The 22441-nt window shown below is 41.0% G+C and overlaps 1 protein-coding gene across 4 annotated transcripts in view; it reads right to left on the bottom strand.

The window, feature by feature from the left end:
• The window catches only part of LOC126562107 (slit homolog 1 protein), a 335492-nt gene extending 320149 nt beyond the window's left edge, over window positions 1-15343 (bottom strand). For 3 of the 4 annotated variants that reach the window (XM_050218527.1, XM_050218528.1, XM_050218529.1), the window contains exons 1-8: window positions 15270-15343; window positions 10399-10840; window positions 9227-9449; window positions 9002-9138; window positions 8735-8887; window positions 8472-8652; window positions 7987-8126; window positions 4744-5055 (exon numbers count right to left, since the gene is read on the bottom strand). In XM_050218527.1, coding sequence (XP_050074484.1) covers window positions 4763-5055; window positions 7987-8126; window positions 8472-8652; window positions 8735-8887; window positions 9002-9138; window positions 9227-9449; window positions 10399-10771 — 1500 coding nt within the window. In that variant the 5' untranslated portion in view covers window positions 10772-10840; window positions 15270-15343 and the 3' untranslated portion in view covers window positions 4744-4762. Of the gene's footprint in view, window positions 1-4737; window positions 5056-7986; window positions 8127-8471; window positions 8653-8734; window positions 8888-9001; window positions 9139-9226; window positions 9450-10398; window positions 10841-15269 lie in introns of all 4 variants that reach the window. The other variant, XM_050218530.1, reaches the window with a different exon arrangement.
• Window positions 15344-22441: the final 7098 nt, after the last annotated feature.

Genomic DNA, 22441 nt, shown 5'->3' with positions numbered 1-22441 from the left:
GTTCCCCTCTTTCTTTCTCTGTCTATCTGTCTGTCTGTCTGTCTCTCACTTTCTCTTCCTTCCTTCTGAAGGCTAGTCGCACAATCTCACTTCCATCGGATGCATAATACAGTATGCATTCATTTGCATCGATATTAGCTAACCTCTACATGCACTTCCTGCCATACTCTAGACTGCTGTATCTTTGAACGTGCCGTTGATGTACGATGGTAGGTCTGCCAGCACTTCATTCCTGCAAATACAAATATAACTCCATTTTCGACAACCTGCCCGCCCTTGTATACCACGGAACGGGTTTCCAAGCCGGCACGGGTTGCTCCTAGGCTGCAGAATCTACATATTCTCTACTGGTTTTGCTATTGATGCTCACTATTTGCTGGAGTGGTTTCAGTTGTCTACTCTACTAGCTCAAAGATGGTTTGCCGAGGGTTGATTTGGTTTTTGTTTGCCTGTTTTTAATTTTTCTCTCTAGTATTTATGCGTACATTACAGGTGGTTTGACCGTTTCGTACTACTGTTTTCGGGTGTGTCCTTTACTGCTTCATTGCATTCCCATGAGACTATCGGGTGCTTGTTCTGTTTTGATTGGTTTGTGTACTTATTTTAGCGAGATTCTTGGGGTTTCTTTTCTTCTGAAAATCTGGTTTCAATCTTTTAATCTTATATTTTCACGAGAACTTGAGAAAATTTGATTCAGTAACAACAAGCATTTCATATCTTCAATAAACGAACAATTAGAGTAACAGTAAATTGTCTTCCTCCGCAGTACCACGTTAATGCATCTGCGGGTTTGAATTGAAGTTTGAGTATGAGTTTTTGTTGTTCATTGCAAGAAGTAGAAATTCTTCCTTCGGTTTTAATTGTTTCACATATTGACACAGCTGTGAGAGTCATGATTGAGATGATCGATTTGACTGTTGCCTATGCGTGATTAACAATTATGGTGCTTGCGATCATACTGATAAAAAAATATCTGTGTATGTGCAAAAATGTAACTTCTTTATCTTCTTCTTCTCCTCCTATCTTCCTTCCACGTTAGCTGCCTCCGCGTTGCGAGCAACAAGAACACCGATACAGAGAGTGATTGAAATGACACGTAAGATCAGATCAGAACGCTTCGTTTGCGTAAAGTACGATCCCATTTTGCATGTGTTTTGCAAGATTTTTTTTTTCTTCCACTAGCACGTGGGACGGGAAAATGAAGGGTTCAAACATTCAAACACACACGCACAAAAATGCAATAACTTACACACATACTCACAACAAGAAACATCGAATGTCGTTGGAATTTGAGTGAAACATTCATATCACTGGGCTCGTTCTGTTGAGTGTTTTGCTTTTCTGTTTAATGTGTAAGTGTTTAATATCCAGATGAGAACATGCAATTAAACCAGTGAACATGAGACTTTTAGCCTCTTTACAATATTTAAAAAAAACTATATCCAGAAAAGCTAGCATCATCGTTTACTATTGAATTCTAGATGGAAGCTGCTTCAAAATGCAATGAAACAAGCAAGTTTCCTGATTCTTCCTCATAACGAAGAAGTAATCCTTATTCGAGAGCCAATCTTACCTAGCTTCCAAAGCGTAAAGTTGGAAGAAAAAGAAAGGATGCTTGGAGCATCCTTCTTAGTTGACGGACTTAGTTAGTTTTGCTTTGTGTGTGTGTGTTTATGCATATTTATAAGAATGTATTAAATAATGCAAATCGTTTCTTGCTGATCACCTAACAGCTCTGCTTCGTTGAAGCATCATAACACTTGCAAGAAGGAAAAGAACGGATTACATATCCTAACCATTAAACCACACCTTGATGCTTTAGTGTAACATTCGGGAGAAAAAATAGCTAGATTGTTTTCCTGACCCTTTTCTGTACTCTTCTCTCGTACATGTCTATTTGTAGCAACAGTTTTCCGAGCAGGCAAAATACACCGAAACGCGTGCGTTAATGATTGTGCGAAATTGTGAGGAAGAAGCCTTTTCCGCTGCTTTTGTTAAAGTGTGTTTTGCTAATGATTGCTGGGAGACAGACATCGACTGTGCACCGGAACGTGTCTTTGACGTGCCTGTTGATGTGTGTCGGGTGTGCAATGCGTTGCCATTTTGTTGGCCCTTGTTTGATTGCAATTTAATCTGTAGCATTAATTGACATCGATCGGAAAGAAAAAAGTTACCCATTGTGGGACTTTTACATACACTTTTACATACAACTAGCACAAGATAGAGCGTAGGGTACATGTGGACTTTCGTGTTCTGCTGGGCATAGCGTAGCATTTTGATTTACACTTACAATTAAATTCTTATCGTTTACCGTCCCACCATTGTCCCACTCTCCCCACGCTAAGAGAAACGTGGGAAAGAACAACTTGCAGGGAAGATGGAGAGAAAACAGGACATGAAGGACGTGATGAATGTGCTTACCATCTAATGATATGTTTGGATATGTTTGTGTATGTGATCATTTTACTAAGTGCTATTTTCCCAATCGTCTTGAAGGATGGTAGAAAATAAAATGTCACACAACAACCGGCCACAGTTGATTGTATCAACACCTTTACCGGAGGAATATTGGGAAAAGTTCTTGTATGAGAATATGGGACGTTTAGAGAAACAAAAAGATTGATATGCACTTTATGTATCATGTAATACGTTTTCTTTTAACGCTTATCGCTTTGACAGTACGGGACCAAAAGTGGGCGTATAAATATTTACGGGCCCTTTTCCATTTTCCTCCAAGGGTGTGGGTCTTACGTATGGACTTACTCTAGCGTCGCCTCTGTTTCTGATATGTTTCTGGATAGCGGGAGCATCAGCAGGAAGAAACCGTGTAAGGATTTTCTGTTTTGTTTTCTTGTGTAAAGCTGGGATCGTGCTATCATTTCACTGACGTAGATGTATAGACAAAAATGTATCAAAATGTAACAACATGATTGTATCGCTTCATTTTCCTCCATTTTTCTTCCCCCTTATCTAACCGGTATCTTATGCGTCTTTTAATGCTCTTATGTTTTGGAATACTGGTTTTTTGATATGTTTTGTTTTGTTTATAATATTATAATCCAACTTGTGTTTATCTTTTCATTTGCTTCAATAATTGTTATTAAATATAGACATTTAGTTTGCAACGAGTATGTTTTTTTTTTTTGCAGATGCAAATAATTAAATTCTTCATCTGATATGTTTCATTTTTTAAGGTTAGGTGTTTTTTTTTTTGTTTGCTTTTTGTTGTCTTATCGCATTTAGTAGCTTCACATTTAAGTGGTGCAATATATATATATGATTTTTTACTTTTAAATGTAGGTGTATATTATACTTCTTGGGAGGCTGCAATTATATGCGTATACGTGTATATAGGTAAAATGCAAACGTTCTTAAGTGTAAGTGCTTAAATTCATACATTGATATGTTTGTCGGTAATTTCTTTCTCTGCTTCATTGCCATTAGGTGCTTTCTGTCAATGAAGCAGTCGTGCTTTTGTAAATAGATCTGTATGGTGCTTCCCTAAACACACATAGAAGCCGTTTGAAGGTGTAAAATACACCATTTAACATGTAAATAGGTTTAACTACACTTATCTTTTGCGCTGCAGATATGTTTGGTTGATCGAAAACGAATGTATTTGTTTGTTTGCGTGGTGTATGGATGCTATCCTATCGCTTAATGAAAGGATGCAATAAGAAAAACGTAAAGGAAATTTCAATAGCCGTCCAGTGCACGAAACGAGGACCGTTGCACCTGACACTAGGCAACGGTCCACGGTTCGTTCGGTGAACACTTGGACGGTGTACTCGAGCGTGTGTCGAACGTGCCTTAAAGTGACCAATCTCTATCTTCTACGCTCCGGCTGCCTAACCTGATTTGCATGTCGGCGATTTTTCCCCCTAAATTCTATAAAAAGGTGGCACACGATGAATAAGATGAATGGTGCAGCACTTAAAGTTACTCTTAAATTCTACATGCAATAGCCCTATGCCAAGGAAAGAAATTTTCACAAACATTGTCATTCTCTATTTTTTGATTCAAAACTATATAACAGAAAAACTCAAACCTTTGAAGCAGGATGATTTGTTTTTTTTTTCTGTGAATGCGTGATTTTGGTATGCAAACACAAACGCACACATGCTACGTACCGGTTTTTTTAATATGCTCTTTTTCTGCCCTGGAAGCTAAACACCATTTTTTTCCCTTCCCGGAAGCATTTCCTTAACTCGAGCGATCAGATCGACAGGAAAAAGGAGCGCTTTCCGGAAACGTATGCATAGTTTACTTCATTGAAAGACTCTTTGGTAATGTGATTTCTTGTTTGTTTTTGTTTGTTTGTATGTTTTTTTTTTGCTTTCACCGTTGGATACACTCCCGCTTTTTTCCGGTAGAACCAAGTCCCGCATTGGGATTCCCTTTTTGTTACCGGGGCCATACAAGAAAAGTTATGCGATGTGTTTGTTTCCGATCGCAAATCAGCAAAAAGCAAGTGTAGAAAATCAAAGTGACATTTGTATTTGTTTCCATTGTTTCCACCAGTATTGTTTGCCAGTACCGTTCAACCATTCATTCCCCTCTTTTTCATGTTTCTTCTCCAAGCTTATTTTTCTTATCCTACGCTACACGATTTGAATTTTCTTCCGTTTTTTTGTTCCTCCTCGAATGTACTGAAAGAAATGTGCTCTTTTGCTTCACAAAATTTCCCAACCCCTTTTTCCACCCCAATATAGTAGCATCCCCTACCTACTCACCCACTCAGACACACACACTCACACACCATCTAGAGCAGCCTGCCGTAAGCAATCAGTGCGCTTCCGGTCACGAGTGCAACGAGCGTGGGCAGCAGCGTATCCTTGCCCGGCGCACCGTTGCCGCTGAGTGACGACGTGTGGTACTTCTTGCCGACACAGTTCATCCGTTCCAGCGGCATGTTCTGGACGTAGTACTCCCGGTGTTCGTTCTGCATCGTGCACATCGGGCGCTTCTTTTGAGTCATCTCGTCGTCCCGGTTTTTCAGCTCCCGCAGCAGGTTCGGGAACCAGACGAGCTCGCACGAGCAGATCAGTGGATTATCTGAATAAAATAGGAAAAATAAAGGGAAAGAAGCGAAAGCCACAAGCCGAGTAGAAGGAAAAGCAACAAAAAAAAAAAACGTTAAGGATAATCGATGCTTGTTGGTGGTAGGATTGTAATTTAAGCTTTCCAATATTGCATCCTATCAAGGCTGATTGGAAACGGGATCGGCGCAATTGAATGTGAGAATTAAGTTAAATGCCGTACTTAAGGAGTTTTTTTTCCGAACGGTAAATCGATCAAGTAGATTTTTATTTGCGTAATTGAAATAAAAATCATGCGTTATTTATCAAGAAAAATATGCACCGCAAAAATACGGCGGAAAATATTCCTAATGTTTTGATTTCATAAAAAACAAAGCTTTTTCTCTTGTAATTAATAGTTTTCTTTCTATTCGCCCTTCTCCTAGCTCTTCCTAGATCCACACAGAGGATCGTCCTCAACCAAACAAATGTATATGGAACAAAGCATTGTTTTATATCCTTTCCGAGACTTTATCCCCTTCCTGGAAGGTTTTATTGCAAGCAAGGGAATAATCAATGAATCATAAACACCTGGGAGCAAGCATGAACACACATGTCCACACTCGCCGAACCGAGCTTCCGAAGAACTGTTAAGATTTATTTATTTTTTCCTCATTTACTTTGCTCTGGTTGGCTGGTTCTTATTTCTTTACTTTGTTTTGCGTGCTTAAAGTTCGAGCTCGAGCATTACCAGCTCAACTCATTTCTATTCTGTTGATGTCGTAGAATGCCACGCCGGAATCAAACTTTTCCCTCCGGCAAATGGTTGGAAACCAATTTTGTTTCCTCATTCGTTGATGGTGTGCTAAGTGGCTGTCGATAATTCGTATCGATCGACACACCGGGACGTTACGTTCCGATTCCCTTGCGGCAGGATTTTTCATGCCGTTGGTCCAAAAATTGGATGGATATAAAATCGGATATCAACCATCAAATCAAACAACAGGATGGTTGGATTATTTTCTTCCATCACGCATCACGATATTTTTTCATTACCGTAACTGCATGCCCATCTTCAGTTTTTCCTCCTGCAAGGCTTCATCCTTACTGTGAGAAGGCTTTTTTATGGTTTCCAAAATGAAATCCACCCGAGAGATAAATTAAGAGCTACGAGAGACCCATATGAAGCAACAGGCCTGGGCCTAGCTGGTGGCATCTCCTTGGAGGAAAATAAAATGTCCTCCGATTGATCTTCATTTATTCAAACCAATGGACAGGTACGGTGGAAGATGGTGGAACGCTTCCATCTCCGATACCGGAGAGCACGCAATTTGCAACGCGCATGAAAATGGTCGTTTTCAGCATCCGGTCGTCTTGGAAGCCATTACGTTCTGCGTGTTGGATGCGCCGGTTGTGGACAAAAGTTTGCCCTACGTTCAGCTCTTGATGCTCGAGCTAACCAAACGGTTGGTTGGTTGGCAGATCAGAAAGAGACAAAAGACCACATATTTCATTCTCTTTTCTTCACACCACACACACTCGGTGAAGTTGATCGAGTTGTCACCGGAAGCGAAACGATATCAGGCTGCTTCCTTAACGACCATGCGAACGGGTGACCTCGTTCGTGCCGGAACCGATGGAAAACTTTTCACACGAATCGAGTGTCAGTTACCAACACCGGCAGATAGTTTTTTGCACAGAGTTTCTTTGTGTTTTTGTCCGTTGTTCTGGTCGTTTTTTTTTTTTCATGATGAACAGATAAAGGATTGGTTTTTTTTTTTTAGTTTTAAAGTTGTAAAATATATCAAAGTTTTGCTTGCTTTTGAATTTTCCTTCCTAATTATTTTTATTGATTCAATTTTCTTCAGGATGAACCTTCTTGGCTTAACGACCTTATGGGTCACGCCGGCCATCTAATGGCTTAATAGACTTGCTGATACCACTAGATCAGGTTGCATAGTCAGCCATCAGTACGGAGGAACGGCCCGGATGAGAATTGAACCCTGGCCCTATCGTGTCGAGACCGATGCCGTTTTTGACTTACCATCGGCCCGCTCAGATCCAAACATCATTTGATTCCATGTTCTTTTTTCAGTAATCCCATATCATCGACACGCCTAAAAGTATGCTATTGTTTGTATTTTTTTCTACAATTTCTGCCAGTTTGTTGTTTTCCAATGTAGTGAAAGCAACAGAGAGTATTTAGAGCACTATCATCTCTTATTAAATCATTAATGTTTACAAAGTCCAAATTTGTTTTTGTCTTAACTAGGATTGATTCAATTCTACACAACACAGTGTTAAAAAAATCGTTATCAAAAACGTGGTTGATTTAAATAAACAGGATCCGAAAAACTCTATTTTTTCATCATCTCAATCATCTAATTGCCAACGCAAATAAAGCAATATTCAGTTTTAAAGTAATCACTTCAATGTCTGACATTTTTTATACAGTCAAATACAGTAAACACTTACCGAGGGTAGTAAATTATGTTAAGTTATGCGTTTCAAAGTGCTCTTGAAAATGTAAGTATATAAATTCACACAGCAGTTAAAATACTTATTTGCAGCTTCAATAAATTCGTTACGACTAATGGAGTCCTATTCAAAGAATGTAGGGACAAATAAAAGGGCTTTAATAACCCTCGTTTAGATTCTAATCATCATGCTTTCACATTTTATTCCCCGACCCAATGCACTCCCACGCTCACCACGGCTCAAGGTTGACCGTCTCGTAACACTGAAAGGGAACATAAATTAAAGATTCCTCTCTCCGTTTACGGAATAAAATGGTTTTCTGCCCACCTGACAGTGGAGAGTAATTGTGAAAGTCATTTCATCCTAGACGAAGTGCGAATATCGACCCTACCGTTGTGATGTACCGATAGCCTCCAGTTGTAAGTTACCGTAAACCCATCCTTCGCTTACGAGAAAATAGGAAAATTGACCTCATGTACCGTTCACTTACCCATTATGTCAACGACACGCAGCGAGTCCATGATCGGCTCCATCACCTCCTCCGGTATGCGCGTTAGCTTGTTGTTCTGAATGCTGAGCGTCTCGAGGGAGTTGAGATTTTCGAACACGAGCGCCGGCAGAACCTTGATGCTAGGATAACGAGAGCGTACGATACAAAAATGAAAAGGCAAGAGCATAACGTAAGGACGTAAACAAACATAGTGAGGGTAGAGTTTCGTAGAAAACGCTCCTCTTGGTTCAGTCACAAAACAAAGCCACAACCATCGGTGGGTCCATTAATTAGTGTCGAAGTGTTTCCAAGGACTTTTGTACGTAGGTTGCCGAGCGAACATCTTACAGTATGGGGATTTCGTTATCTCGTAGCGTTTTTCTGAGCTAACTTTTCACTGTGGGCGTGTTTGTACTATCTGGTAGATAAAAGGGAGGCTTGTCTGGTCTGCTTCCTTTACCAATACACCCAGTGGCAATACTTACTCGTTTTTCTGAAGATTTAAAAAGGTTATCGAATCGCCAAAACCCACGAATGCGTCCTCACTGATAACGGAGATGTTGTTAGAGCGTAGGTCTAGGTGCCGTAGACGGTGCAGAGGGCGCAACGCTTCACTCGGGATGATGTGGATATTATTGTCCCCAAGGCGAAGATATTGTAGGTTTTCTGACGATGAAATCATACCGTTAGGATACGAAAACGCTGGTCGTAAGTTTGCTGATTACCACCGCCCGGCCAGTCCGCTTACCTTCCAATCCTTCGAACGCTTCCTTCGCGATGTACGAGATAGAGTTACCCTCCAGCTCGAGTGAGTTCAGTAGCGTAAGATGAAAGAACACCCTGGCCGGAACTTCCGTAAGCTGATTGTGGGCCAAAATCAAGGAATCCAGATTCTCCAGACCTGGTGCGTAGCGCGAGAGGAGTCGTTTTGATTAGTTATACCAAAATACGTCCGGGTCTCTTAATCGCCCAGGAGCAAAGATTTACTTTCGACGATAGCAAGCGTCTTCCTTACCTTCAAAGTCTCCCTCCTTGATTGTTTTGATGCGGTTCTCCTGAAGTTCGAGCTTCCGTAGATTATCCAACATCGAGAGAGCTTTTTGAGGTACGGAGGTAAGATCATTTCCACCCAGATTTAACCGTTTCAGCTTCCTAGAAATAGTGTTATCCGGGAAGGAATACAAGCGTTACACAATAACAATCTAACGAATCGCAGTTGAGAATTTCGTCCAGTTCTCACTTGTCTAATCCACGGAACGCGTCCGGTTCGATGAATGTAAGCTTATTCTCGTAGATGGTAAGAATCTCGAGCGTATCCAGTCCTTCAAATGCTCGGTTGTGGATCTGGGAGATGCGGTTGTGGTTCAGGTTCAGAATCAGCAGATAGTGAAGATTCTTGAGCGCACTCGACGGTACGCTCATCAGTTGATTTTGGGACACATCGAGCTGGGTAAGTCCACGTCCTGTAAGGAAGAGAGGCGTGTTTTAATTAACATATAAATTACGACGAATGTTGCGTTAGGGAATTTTAATCAAACCTCAATTTATAATGGAGCTTTCATACGAAGAAAATAATGATACATAGTGTGGTGGTGTAGAATATTTTTTATCCGGAAGGAAGGGATTGGTTGATTGATGGTAACTTAATAACTATTTAAATTTATAATTACGGTCTGTGAAGAGCCTGAACTAATACAGAGGTGTATTATTTTTACAAACAGTCATGTCAAATTTTAGAAGCACTGCTGCAAAAAAATTATAACAAGTAATTGTTATAATTGGTGTACAATTCCTGTATTTTCCAATACCTGATGGTATTTAAATATTATCCTAATAAGAAGGAGATTTTATAGCGAGTAATCTTTCGTTAATGTTCTATATTTAAGCAGCCAAAAATCTTCCACAATGTGCGCCATAAACATTTCCCGTGCGGGTTTGTCTTGGAGCCGTAAAAGCTTCTTCGTCGAAAACAATCGTAATGTTTTTATAGCCATTCCCAGACTGCGACCATTTCTTTGCTGTCGAAAGACACGCAAACGATACCGTTGCATTACAAGGATGAATAATTTCATTTTCTTCATTTCGCAAGTTGCGAACCGCCATCGCCACACTTCCACAATTTGCCTCTTAATTTGGGGAACGATGGATGAAAATATTATTCCAGGAATAGCAAAAGACCCTGTCGTAAAATGTTAAAAGCCTTCCATTGCGTTACGTGCGCTGCAACGTCGTGATTTCTCATCCCATTTCCTTTTATTGGTGAAGTTGAACTTCGCTATTGCTTGCCTCGTTTGACAAGGATGCCATTCGAACTCGAATCGCGTTTTCATAGCTTTCAGACATGACAACACGTCCAGTACGAGATATTCCCTAGGTCGCCCCCAGGAGGATCTCACGCACACACACACTTACCTAGCGAGCTGAGCGACGTTTCCTCGATGGTGGCGAGACTGCTGTTGTGAATGGTAAGGTGCCGAATGTCAAGCGCCAGAAACACGAAACCCTGCAGCTTCGGTAGATTGTTGTGACGCAGCTTCAGGTAGAAGATGATCGGGCTCTTACCCTTCAGCGCACTCATCGCCTTTGTGATGTGCTGTACGTCCGTTGCCTCGCACAGGATGTCCAGCCCGTTCTTCTTTACCTGGCAGACGCACGGGCTAATGTCGCTACCCGGTGGGCATGTTTGCGGTGAGTTCGATTGTGCCGTCACTGACGCGTGGTCCAGCACCGCCAGTGCCAGCCCGAGGAGCTTTATCCACATCCATAGGGCATTCCGTGACGGCATCTTCCCGCCGCCGTCTCTGTCACTACACTTTTTTCTTCCTTCGTCTCAACACGTTGACTATGACTGCATCTGGTGAGGGAATGAGAGAGAAAACAGCAACACATTGGTATGAAAATCAAATCACAAGCATGGGAATCTGTATTTATTGGGCTTAATTGTATAAGGTTCATTTTTTTTTGTTGGCACAAATGTAAGGGAAATGCAAATTATTTATGCGTGACAACGGAAGCCAATCATCATTACAATGATGGCTGGAATCGCATCAAATCTGATCATATCGTCAATCTCAATTTTCAACTCCCATTTGCCCCCTGAAATCGTTTTTTTCCCTCTAACTGACACTCGAGATACCATGTCAGATGCTACAGTGTGCCCTAATCCTTGGTGATAAAGCGAAGCTCCTTCCGAATGTATGGTACACCTGTAGCATCAGCACATTTGGGGCCAGAATCGTGCATATATTACATATGAATATTTCATATTTCTTTGCATACGATTATTGGCAAGCCCCGCGGTGGTTTCCTGCTGGAAATTGGTATTTTCCTTTCGTGGCTTCGTGGTGATTTTCGCCATTTGACTGTATTTTGTGTATTTTAAGCTACCGGTGAATATGAAATTGGCTTCAGTATGACTTCGACTTCGACGACAACTTATTTTTAAATCCCTTGAACTAGTAACAGTCTCAAATAGTTGAACCAGAGTTTTTACTAAAATACGTTTAATGAAAAGGAACATATGTTCAAAGTTCATCGAGTGTTATGTTCTATAATATAAATTCTAGTTAAAATTTCGTTTGCAGTAAAAGAAACTAAGATGAACACTGTGTGATAAGTTTCTTTATGAGCTCAATAACTCACTCACAATTGATAAGCATCTTATGAAGCGCATGAAACACTGCTACCTGGCACCCATTTATTTACCACTCCTTTGTGTTTCATTCCATTTCAATTCAAAAAACCATTTATCCGCTGCAGCTTGATCCCGCTGCATATCAGGCTAAAGATCAAAACAATGGAAGATAATGCATGATTATGACGCAGTTATCTGATTATCCTTTCCTTTCGTATTCACTCACTCGTCCATGAAGCTTGACCGCATATCTCTGTAGCGTACCGGTATGATAATGTGCGTTGCGTGCTTTACAATAAAGTAATTTGTTATCCGTAGAATAACTGCTAAAGTCCGTCAAAGACCAAACTCCATAAGGGGACGGTGTTAGCACGCGAACGTAATTTTATGGCGTAATTTATGTAGCGTACGGGTTTGTGTGTGGCACATTGAAATGTACCTTCTTTTATAGTCATTGAAATTAATGACTTTACTCAAAATTACAGGTTATAAATTAACTCAATGCGATAATGTGCAGTGAATGCGCTAGTAGTGGGAATGACAATAGTCCTTAAGCAAAGGTTTTTTAATTATAAATTTGCATATTGAATTGGGGTTTTGAATTGTTTGAAACATTTAAAATCAATGGAATACACTAAATTGTGAATGAACATAAATTATTCGTGAAAAATAAATCGGAATGCCCAATCGGTCACAAATTTCGACCAATGGAGACGCCCAGTACTTCTTTCCCTGTGCAATGCTCGAAGGCTTTATAAAGAAATGAAGAAAAACCTGTGTAATCCTTGTAAGATAATCAATCCACTCTTCCCTATCGCTCACAACGTAAGATATCGAAACAAATTGCTTTTTTACAACACAACGGAACAGTTCATTTAAAATTCAATTACGCTACGCTAATTAAAGGTTGACCTAAATTTGCCGTGCTTGGCAATTACCACATGTAATGCAGGATGGAAAACTGGAGCTCTTAACGTCGAAAAAATGTGATACAATGCTGCTCTATTTTGTAGCATCCTTATTTTCCAATAAAGCAGTTTACTCACTCGTTTAAAGAAGCCAATGTTTTGCAAAAACCTGCTCATCCCTCAACATATTATGGATCATCACGTTCTGGTGGAACAATTTTGGGAATTATTTTATTTTCTTGTATTCCTTGGGATAGCTAAGGTCGGTTTGGGATTGATTTTTTAGGAAAAAAACCTTCAGAAACACCATTGAAAAGAATTGTACCGTATCAAATCTCATTTAGGTTCGCTTTGACACCCATACCGCCTTAGTTTTCCAGTTTACGTTACTTTTATACTGTTTATGTTTTCCTCACCTGTACCTAAAATAGGAGATTGTTATGTCCTAAGCAATTGAAAGCCGTCGAGGTCTTTAACCTCGAAAGTGGATTCAACTAAACGTTGAAACAAATATACATTACATGATCAAAACGATAATGATCTGTTCAAAAGCGCTTCAGTAAGCTAGATGATGACCGATAAGCATACCGTGCCCCACCTACATTCGTGCAACAGAAACAGCTTTTAATTGAGTGGGATATTTACTACACATTTTCACCGCCCCCGATGTCAACCTTCGTTCCCCCGCCTCGCCAGGTTCCTGTTCAAATCAAAATAAATGATTTACGGGGTTGGGAAGTATGAATTACACGGCATAAATACCTGCGCAAGTTCTTCTAGCAGCTCAATGATTGAAACCCAGAAACGAACGAACGAGCGAGGGTGCAAAATGGCGCTGCATTGCCACACAAAGCATCGCACATGGTGAACCGATAGTGGGCCTCAAGGGTCATGCATTATTCATACGCAGCATTTTGTTATTTATCTTAGCCTCTCCCGATTCTCCACCTTACATGCTCAAGAAGCCAGGCATCATGCTGATGCGAGTTGATGACACCGGCTAACGGAATGGGGCGAGTGGGGTGTGATGTAATGGTGTAACGGCGATCTCTTACCAGCGTTTGCTTCGCTTCGGGTTCGTATGTAAATGTGCCAGACCTATGCGAGCCGTGTATCCGGAATCCTGTGGAGCTAAAATTAGACCCCGAACCGGCAAAAGATTTTATCGATTTTTGTCCATTCCGAGCGGGAAGGCATGGCCACCCTACTGCTGCTGCTCCTGCTCTTGATGGTCAAAGCGCTTGATGTTCCGGGGACGACCCGATTAAGGTCGATACTAACACAGGTCTTTGCCATTATCTTTGCCTTATTTTGTAGTAGGCTTTTTCCACTGTCTGTGGATGATCCGTTTTGTTGTGCGTTGTGCGTTTGTAAATCAAGAATGGCCTTTACAGCATTAATTTTACAAACCCAAACAGGCTTTACATTGCCATCTCCCTTTCTTTTGATTTGTAAAACAATACTTCTTTGCTCAGACGACCACTACGCTTAGCTCGAATCTAACTCTTTGACAGACTATAAAGCTCACAGAAAATCTATGAATGCATTATTCATGAGCCAATATCTGCAGCCGTATGTGGTTATGACAGGTGTCAGATTGTCTGAAGCATGATATGGAAAGAAGTATAAATCCTGATGGAAGCTCCTAGCGAGTTCAGTCACACGTGATACACATTAGGATATTTTCCTGACGTCTTCTGAGTGTAATACGTGCGGTTCGATACTGACCTTGATTGGATTATGTTTCTTACATTTTATATCTTGTAATTCATTCAATCCTACTCTAGATCACGTCGATATCACTCGATTAACTTTTATTTACATTGCAGAATCAACAACAAGCTTCGGTGGAAGTGAATTCTCAAAATTTTCATCATTCATCTAAACATTCCATAAGCTCTTGTCTAGGAGATAAACAGTTGTACGTTGGATTTGTTTAAATTTAAAGCTGCTACAAGCACAACAAGAAAAAACCAACATGAGCATAACACAATTTATTTAGCTCTAAAAACGCATTAGTCTGATTAAACGTCACCAGTAATGAGACGTATGCGTCAACAAAACACGAACGCAGGGTGACAAACGCTCCCGACCGATTCCCGAAATCGGTCGTTCAGGCTCGTTCCGGCCTGAAGTCAAGCTGACAGTGCCAATCCGACCTTCTCCTGTCAATAAAAAAGAGAATGTACGGATAACATTGTTTGCGATTGACTTGAAGTCTTACCGTATCGATTTGGTATTTAGGTTGGGGGCTTTTTTATGACTCTATAAATATTCGACCCATGTACATTAACATTGCTGCGTGGTTAAAGAGATGAAGCTTTGCTAAATTTCCGAACGCTTTTGGGAGCTTGCCGAGTGAAAGCGAGCAAGCATGAAAACACATTCCCATGGGCTCGATTCCAATTACTTCGAAAGCAAAATAAACGTTCGATTGCGACAAAAGCAAGAAGCAAGAATATCGATCGTTTAGCAGACTGTTGTAGCAAGCAGGCTGTAGCTCACCGTAGCTCGCTTTTCGTGCTCAATCGTGCAGAAAAGATGGTGGCGAACGATTCTTATGCATGAATTATTACTCGCTCAGCTGTAAAAGGAGCCCATGACGCTTCGAAGGAAATCACCACCACGACCAACATCATGCAGGCTCAGGTTGGTAGGCAGGTTATTGCGATAAGTGGAGAAACATTTAAGAAAATCAAATTTTAAAAGAAAAAAAGGTCACCGCAGCTGGGAGCACTTACCAATAATTTTTTGGTGAAATATTCGCACTTATTGCTGCCCGTCCCATAGCCCCTATATCATGCCGGTAAGGAGCTGTGGGTATTGCCTCGCGGTTGGTTCACTACCGTCAACAATCACACAATCACTGGCCGCGCATATAAACCACTTCTTACCAGCAAATTGCACACAAATCACATACGAATAATATCACTTGTTTTCTAATTTCTAAATATTTTGTGCGGATTTGGCGGATAATTGCAAGAAATCACACTGCCAACACCACAAACACTTGCTCAACACGACACCGGCTCAGTGGGCCGAACTTAGTGCCACCGTACGCTTATCCAACCGCTTGCCACTTCACACACCACACTCACACACACTCACACACGCACACACGGCTGCCTGTTTGTGGAAAAAGGTACCAAAATAGTGAAATGTCCACCCAACACACGGAGAAGCACAGCCCAAAACGCACACCATTATCAGCAATAGAATCTCATTAGCTTAGCCTAAAGCAGTCCTCAAGCAGATTCGGGCTAGGGGCTTAAAGCTTACGGAACACGAACGATGTCAACTATCAGGGTGTGCGCAGTATTTTCCTTACAGTTCGATTTGTATGCACAGTTTATGGATTTATCGATGTGAAAATGTTCTACCTTGCACTGTTCCATCGACTACCCTAAAGGACCAGACCTGTAGACGAAGGTATCACTTTCGCAGTTGTTGCGGTGTTGCGGTACGAGACAGGAAAGAAATTAAGAAACCAACAATGGATTAGGTTTCGTGGCCTGAAGGATGGTAGGTACACGTGGAGCATGATTTCATTAATCCAATTTTTGTGTGCAACCTAGCTACGAAGGGGAGCTTTCGCGGCAGCTCACTATTTGTGCAATGTGCGAAATGTGAACCCACGACGAGGATATCAATTTGCAGCAAATATACTTCCGACTGTCGGATTGATTGATTGAAGTTTGATTCGATGTCTCTCTTACTGGATGTCTCTGTTTACTGGATGGCTCGAAAGGTTAATACGATTGCGAAATAAAAATTAAAGCTTTGTAGTTTTTTTTTTGTATGAGTTAGCAAACAAAAGTAGTTTATTAGAATGACGTTGATAATTGTAGCAATGACAGATTGGATTAGGTTACGTAAGTTTAGAGTTAAAAAACTTAATGTCAATTTGACGCACCATGAATTCAGATGGTATTTATGTATTGATTTTTAAAATAATCATCATCCTTTTGAACAGATGCAACGATTTACAAATGAAAAATAAAATGCAAACTTTTGGGCTGTATTTAATAAAACTTATCATAGAATGTGATAAGAAAATCATTCACAAAAATACACCGTGAAGTAGAACCTTACCAGTGAAACCATACTCATCGCGTAATCATTCATGTTTCGTAAACTTGAGACGAATTAATTTTAAATAAAATGTTTTGCACAGCATTCGTCGAAAAATTGTCAGAGTGGTTTCACTGGTAGCATCTACTTCCAATGTCAGTTAGTATTAAAATTCATATTTCAAGAGACCTATCCTTCATAAAATCCACAAGAAAGCTGCTGGGAAATATATTTGTTTTGCTAAGTGATATTACCAACTCCCTTTATCTAAACCCAACTTTCTGAAGCATCATTTTTATTATTAAAGTTAGAAACGCGTGCCAGTTTATCAGAGCAAATATTCTATTACTTTAACCATAACATTAAAGCCACCGGTTTCCCCTATCAATCAAAGGCAATACATTCCATAGGCACAAACAGCCCAGACCACAGCTGAGCGAACGGCAATCGAATGAAACAAAATGTCACCCTGAGGGTGGCATGAAAAGAAAAACCAACCAAGTTATCTTACCGTGTCTTCCTGGAAGGGCAACATCGATAGCAACGAAGCGTTCCAACATTTTACAGCACGAACAACCCAAACTCGTCACCTGCGCTGCCAGAACGGAACCGATGAAACGACAATGTAGATTCGAACAAATACTATCACCATCGATTGGTGCCGTCGTGACAGGCTAAGGGTGACTCCCCATCCTAGCACTCAACGCTCAGCTCACGTTACCGGTTTTCGCTTTGTTTGGTGGCATTCGGTCCCGGAGAAAGGTTTGCCACAATAATTTTCCTCATCCTGCGCACTTTATGTCGTTGTGGATGGAAACTATGCTGTCGGATGGAATTCGATTGACGTTCTGATACAGCGGAAGTGTGTGACCTGTTCACTTGTAGATGGCTTTTATCGTACACCGACTGCATGTGCACAAAGGAGAAGATAAACGAGGAAACTTTACTACCACGTCGAGTCGCTTGGATCAAACCGATGGAAATGCTCTTCTACCGGAAATTGATTGAATTTCTTTTCTCCGCTTGGTGTAAAGTGCCATTTGTGCCCCGCTCGTTCGTCAATGCTCAGTTTTGATTAAAATGCTCCATTTCAGCCCTATTGGGATGCGTCTGCAACCTAAACAATAAGTGCGCCAGTCAAGGTGACCCTGGCAAATTTTACACTCAAACTGTCACCATCGGCTAAACAAAAGCACCAAAACACGGAAGTCTACAACGAGTACAGCTCATCGCGGTTGCGTTCTCAGCGCAATTAACAAAACGGAGTCTACCGGGAGCAGACCGGAGCAGCTCGGCAAGGAATCGCTTTTTTGCCACGACGCCATCACCGTCAATACTGCTGCTTTGGTGACGATCGAATTAATCAACGGACCACGCAAACACCCGTGCACTATCCTCCCTTCCCTCTCCCTTATTCCAGTCCCCTACAGACCGAATCCCAAGCTAGCGCTCAATCGCTAAGCAGGAAGTATCAAATCAACGCTCGTGCATGATGGTGTATTCTCCCATCGTTTGAACGTCGGAGAAGTCTCAGAAGTCGTCTATTTGGCTACAGCCCACCACCACGAGCTGGAGTGGAACAAAATTCTTGAACCCGAACTAAGAATATACTCTACCGGTTTGGCTTTTCTCAAGCGGGGCGCGTATCAACGGTTTTTGCTCCCAGTGTCTCATCTCACCGCACCCCTAGCAGCACGCGCAACCTGCCGGTATCATTATCGTTGGCGACAAATTCAATTTGAGTTGCGAGCAGATGAATTTGTTTAACAATGAAGACCGCAACTCAACCACATGCAAACAGATCTCCCCGGGCTTGTTTGAACCGTCGGCTGCCTACCATAATTGCCACTGTTAGTGCTACGAATGCGGGAACACACACTTTGGTGCTTGAGCTGGGAGCGATTTTAATACGGAATCGCTCCAAACGTTAGCGTTTGAAAGCCGATTTTGTCACACTGGAAGACATCTGGCAAAACCACACCCAGACTATCTGAGGTACGAACACACGATCGATAAAACAGTCATCAAAGGTGGTGGAGAGAGTATCCACAGTAAAGAGGAAGAATACGAAAGAAGCAAGAGTGGAAAAATAGGAGCTCCTGGAAGGTAGCAGGGCGGATCGAACGCTCTCGGTCCATCGCAGGGAAGGATGTTTCCGACATTTGCTAGAAATTGAAATTCTATCCAACGATGTGACTGTACGATAGTGCAGCAAAGTGGCATGATGCGTTGTATTTTGTGAAGGAGCATCCAATTAGCTTGCTCCGTAATCATGCAACATGTGTAAGTCAGTAATTCGAGCATTCGAGCGTATGTGTGCATCGAAGAAAGTTGATGACAGTGTAAATGGTGTGATTAAGTGTCATGTTCATTTGTATGGTTGTAAGGCCTAACCAAACAGTTAGCAGAATTTTGCTGATTGATCATGTAACGGAAGAATAAAAGTTTTCATAAGTTAATAATGTGTACCATAGGTTATAATTATTGTAATCGTCATTCGACTCGTTTTATATGACGTACCGGTCTTCGCACGGTAGGACGCAGTTTGAATCTCACCCTGTTTGTTCCCCCGTAGTGAGGACTGACCATGCAAATACGTATTTTCAATGAACCTAGTAAGCCATTTGATGACCGAGATGACCTAGAAGGTCGTTAAGTCAAGAAGAAAAGGAAGATTCTTACGGTACCGTGCCATAAATAGCTAAAACACTGTTGTAGAAGGAACAATAATTTGAATTATCATGCCTAACACAGTTCGTAACAAAATTTATGAACATAATTAAACGTCACGTGTATGGGAAGTTACACTCTTCTTTTTGAAAATTAATGATTTATTACCGAAATGAAAATTTCTAAGGAAACTTGAGTTTCATCTGAATAATTTGTTTGACCAGATGAAATATGATAGCGTCTTTTGAATCTACATCCATATATCCATCTATCCACGCAATGCTGTCGCTTTCAATGCTTTTATCTACTGCTCAAAAGTCCACAGCCTTCATTCTTATTCGTTTCAACTTCCTAGAAACTCAGTAACTTATCCAATCCTTCGTTGTCAGTGATAATAAAAGACGACCATTTTCTGTAGAAGAGTGTGTTTTTGAGTAGTAAATGCCCAAAAAACTTGACTCAGAATCTGTTTATTCCGTTAAATGAACACATTTTTGGCAATCTATCTTCCATTATTTAAATAATAAAAAATATAAATCTTCAAGCCCCATAATCCATTTTTGAGTATATTTTCTCGTTTCGCATAATCTCTTGCTGCATTTTTTCTCCTCTTTACTCATTGCAGACACAAAGGACCTTTTCCCAAGTGTGTCTTGTGGTATCACTTTTCGCTTGCATATGTAATTTACGAGGTTCAGTCTAACTTTCCACCGTAGAGCACTTTTTCCATGAATAATACAGCTCGCTTTTGCATTTTTTATCTTTTCTCGCAACTCCCTTAACAGGACAAGTCGTCATTTCGCAAACAACAGACAAAAAGAAAAAAAGCCCTGTTCATGAAACCATTTTGACCCGTTGCCACTCACAGCAAATCACTTCTTATTGTTCACCCTTCAAATCTCCCACCGTACCCGTAATTTCGTCATGGCGGTAGCTAAACACATCCTCAAATATGCCGCCCCTATAATGCTATGCCACCGTCATTGTTACGGTCCAGCGCTGGCCCGTCTGTCTGGGCTTCAAAGTGTCTCTCGCACAGCCGAGAGTGGTGAACGAAACGGTCCCAGTGACAGACAAGAGTGGTTCTCAGTCGCACACGTTCGAAACAAAAACATCATGAAAAGAGAAAAAAAGAGGGACAAAACCGGCAAAACACAAACGAACGAGGGTGTCTTTTTTTTATTCGTTGTTTAGATTTTCATTGCCACATTGGTGAGGTTGTGCCATGTGCCCGAGAGTCATAACACGCCTCTGCGTTCTGCAAAAAAAAGGAAGGAAAGTCAAATTCTCTAGAAGATGTGTTCAGGTTGGTAAAGGTGAAGTTTTCCTTTTTTTTCGGCGCTTTTCTGTCATTGACCGGTGGTGGTGATTTCTTTCATTCGCCACCAAACCATCCCTCCAAAGAAAATGACCTTCACCGGACCATGCCGGGAAAAACCTCACCGGAAGTAATCGGATCCATTTGCTTTTTCTTGTCGTATGTTTTACGCTTTTCAACTGGTACGCAACACGGGCGGTATCTTCTCCATCCATTCGACTGGAGGATATTTTGCAGGGGCGGGAAACGTGGGTGGGTAAATTGTTTATGCGTGTTGCCCTTGTCCGGTACTGGCTGGTAATGGTTGTACGCTACGAGCCGCGTGACAGGACTTGGATGTCCGAGGCTTGTACTTTATTATGTTCCGGTACATCATAAAACGGAAGTAGGCTTCAGACGGCAAGTTGGGACGATAAAGCAACGCAGTGGCAAGCACCGTCCAAGAATTGTCGTAATCGATAAACTCACAACCACCACTGGACTGGACCACCTAGACAAAACGGCCGAAAACTTTTTCCCTTACGCCGAACGTGTCAATGAGGGTGGAAATTTGTTTCCACGAAATAGTATAGCTAAACGACTGGTACAACTTTTGTCGGCAGGCCAGAACAATTTGTTTACCCCCAGGAAACGGAAGACATTGTGCACGGAGCTTAAGGAGCGCAAATGTACTGAAAGTTTTCGGTCGTTTTTGTTTTGCCTGTCTCTTTCACTAACTCAATCAACAGTTTGAACGTTGATGCTTCCGGTAATGAGTGTTATGGAACACGTGTGGTGCAAGCTTCGTGTTCCGGCAGGGTTCAAGGCGCTCTCAGACCTTTGGCCCCTATAAAAAGTAATCAAAAAGTAGCCCATGTAGCACGTTTCTTGCTGCAGTGTGATGAAGTGAAATAGATTTAAGATAATGTATGTGACGATGAATAGGCCAAATAGATACAGACTTTCACTTAATTTCTGATGAGTTTGTTCGGTATGAATCGACTCCATCTTATGCTTCTAATGGGAGTAAAATAAGGGCTTCATTTAGCGTCGTGTTTCCACGTAAAAGTAAGTTTTCTTTTGCTTTTGTTTGCGTTATAGTTTTTGTTTGTTTCACGGTAATTTTTATCGCAAAAAATGTCTTTATAAAGTTGCTTTCAGCAGAGTAATTAGTATCCTCATCGTAAATGGAGGCGCATGGTGTTTGATAACGCATACGGATATTACTCATACCATCTTTGGGTTTACTCATCAAATGTACTGTGAATTAGATTGAAGCGAATGTTATAAGACAAATTTTGCATTATTATATTAATAAATAACCATCTCAGGTCATCTAATAATTTCTGCCAATTTGCACATTATTCCTCCCACTCAATTGATATCGCGATGGGCGGCACTGCTAAATATGGTATAATTTTAGTCAAAAACCAAGCTGATTGTAATTGTATTTCAAGCTTTAAAATGAAGCTATCCTCGTATCAATACTCATTATCAGGAAAACCAAAACATCATTCAGAAAGCACAGCAACGATTCTAAAGCAGGCTAATAGTACAAAACAGCTCGATTTTATTGCATAGAAAATAAATGTTTTCACAAACAAACGTGGCAAGCTCTACCTTACTGTTTACTGCTATTGTTTGCTAATTAATTGAATAGCAAAATCACAATACTATATTTCTATTTTGCGCTTCTATTTTTGCACATCATTCCCTCAACACAAAGCCACATGCATAATGCCCAGCACCAACGCGAACTGATGCTATTATCGCTAACGTAACCGTGCCATTTTTTGCCTTTCAACCCAACAATATCGCAATATGCTGCAGCTCGTCAAAATTGATATTCTGCTCCTATCAGTACGCGACCGAAGC

Source organism: Anopheles maculipalpis, chromosome 3RL (genome assembly GCF_943734695.1).
Source record: "Anopheles maculipalpis chromosome 3RL, idAnoMacuDA_375_x, whole genome shotgun sequence".
Taxonomy (NCBI): Eukaryota; Metazoa; Arthropoda; class Insecta; order Diptera; family Culicidae; genus Anopheles; species Anopheles maculipalpis.
The sequence above is the reverse complement of the archived record's forward strand: the minus strand, read 5'-3'. Positions and strand labels throughout refer to the sequence as shown.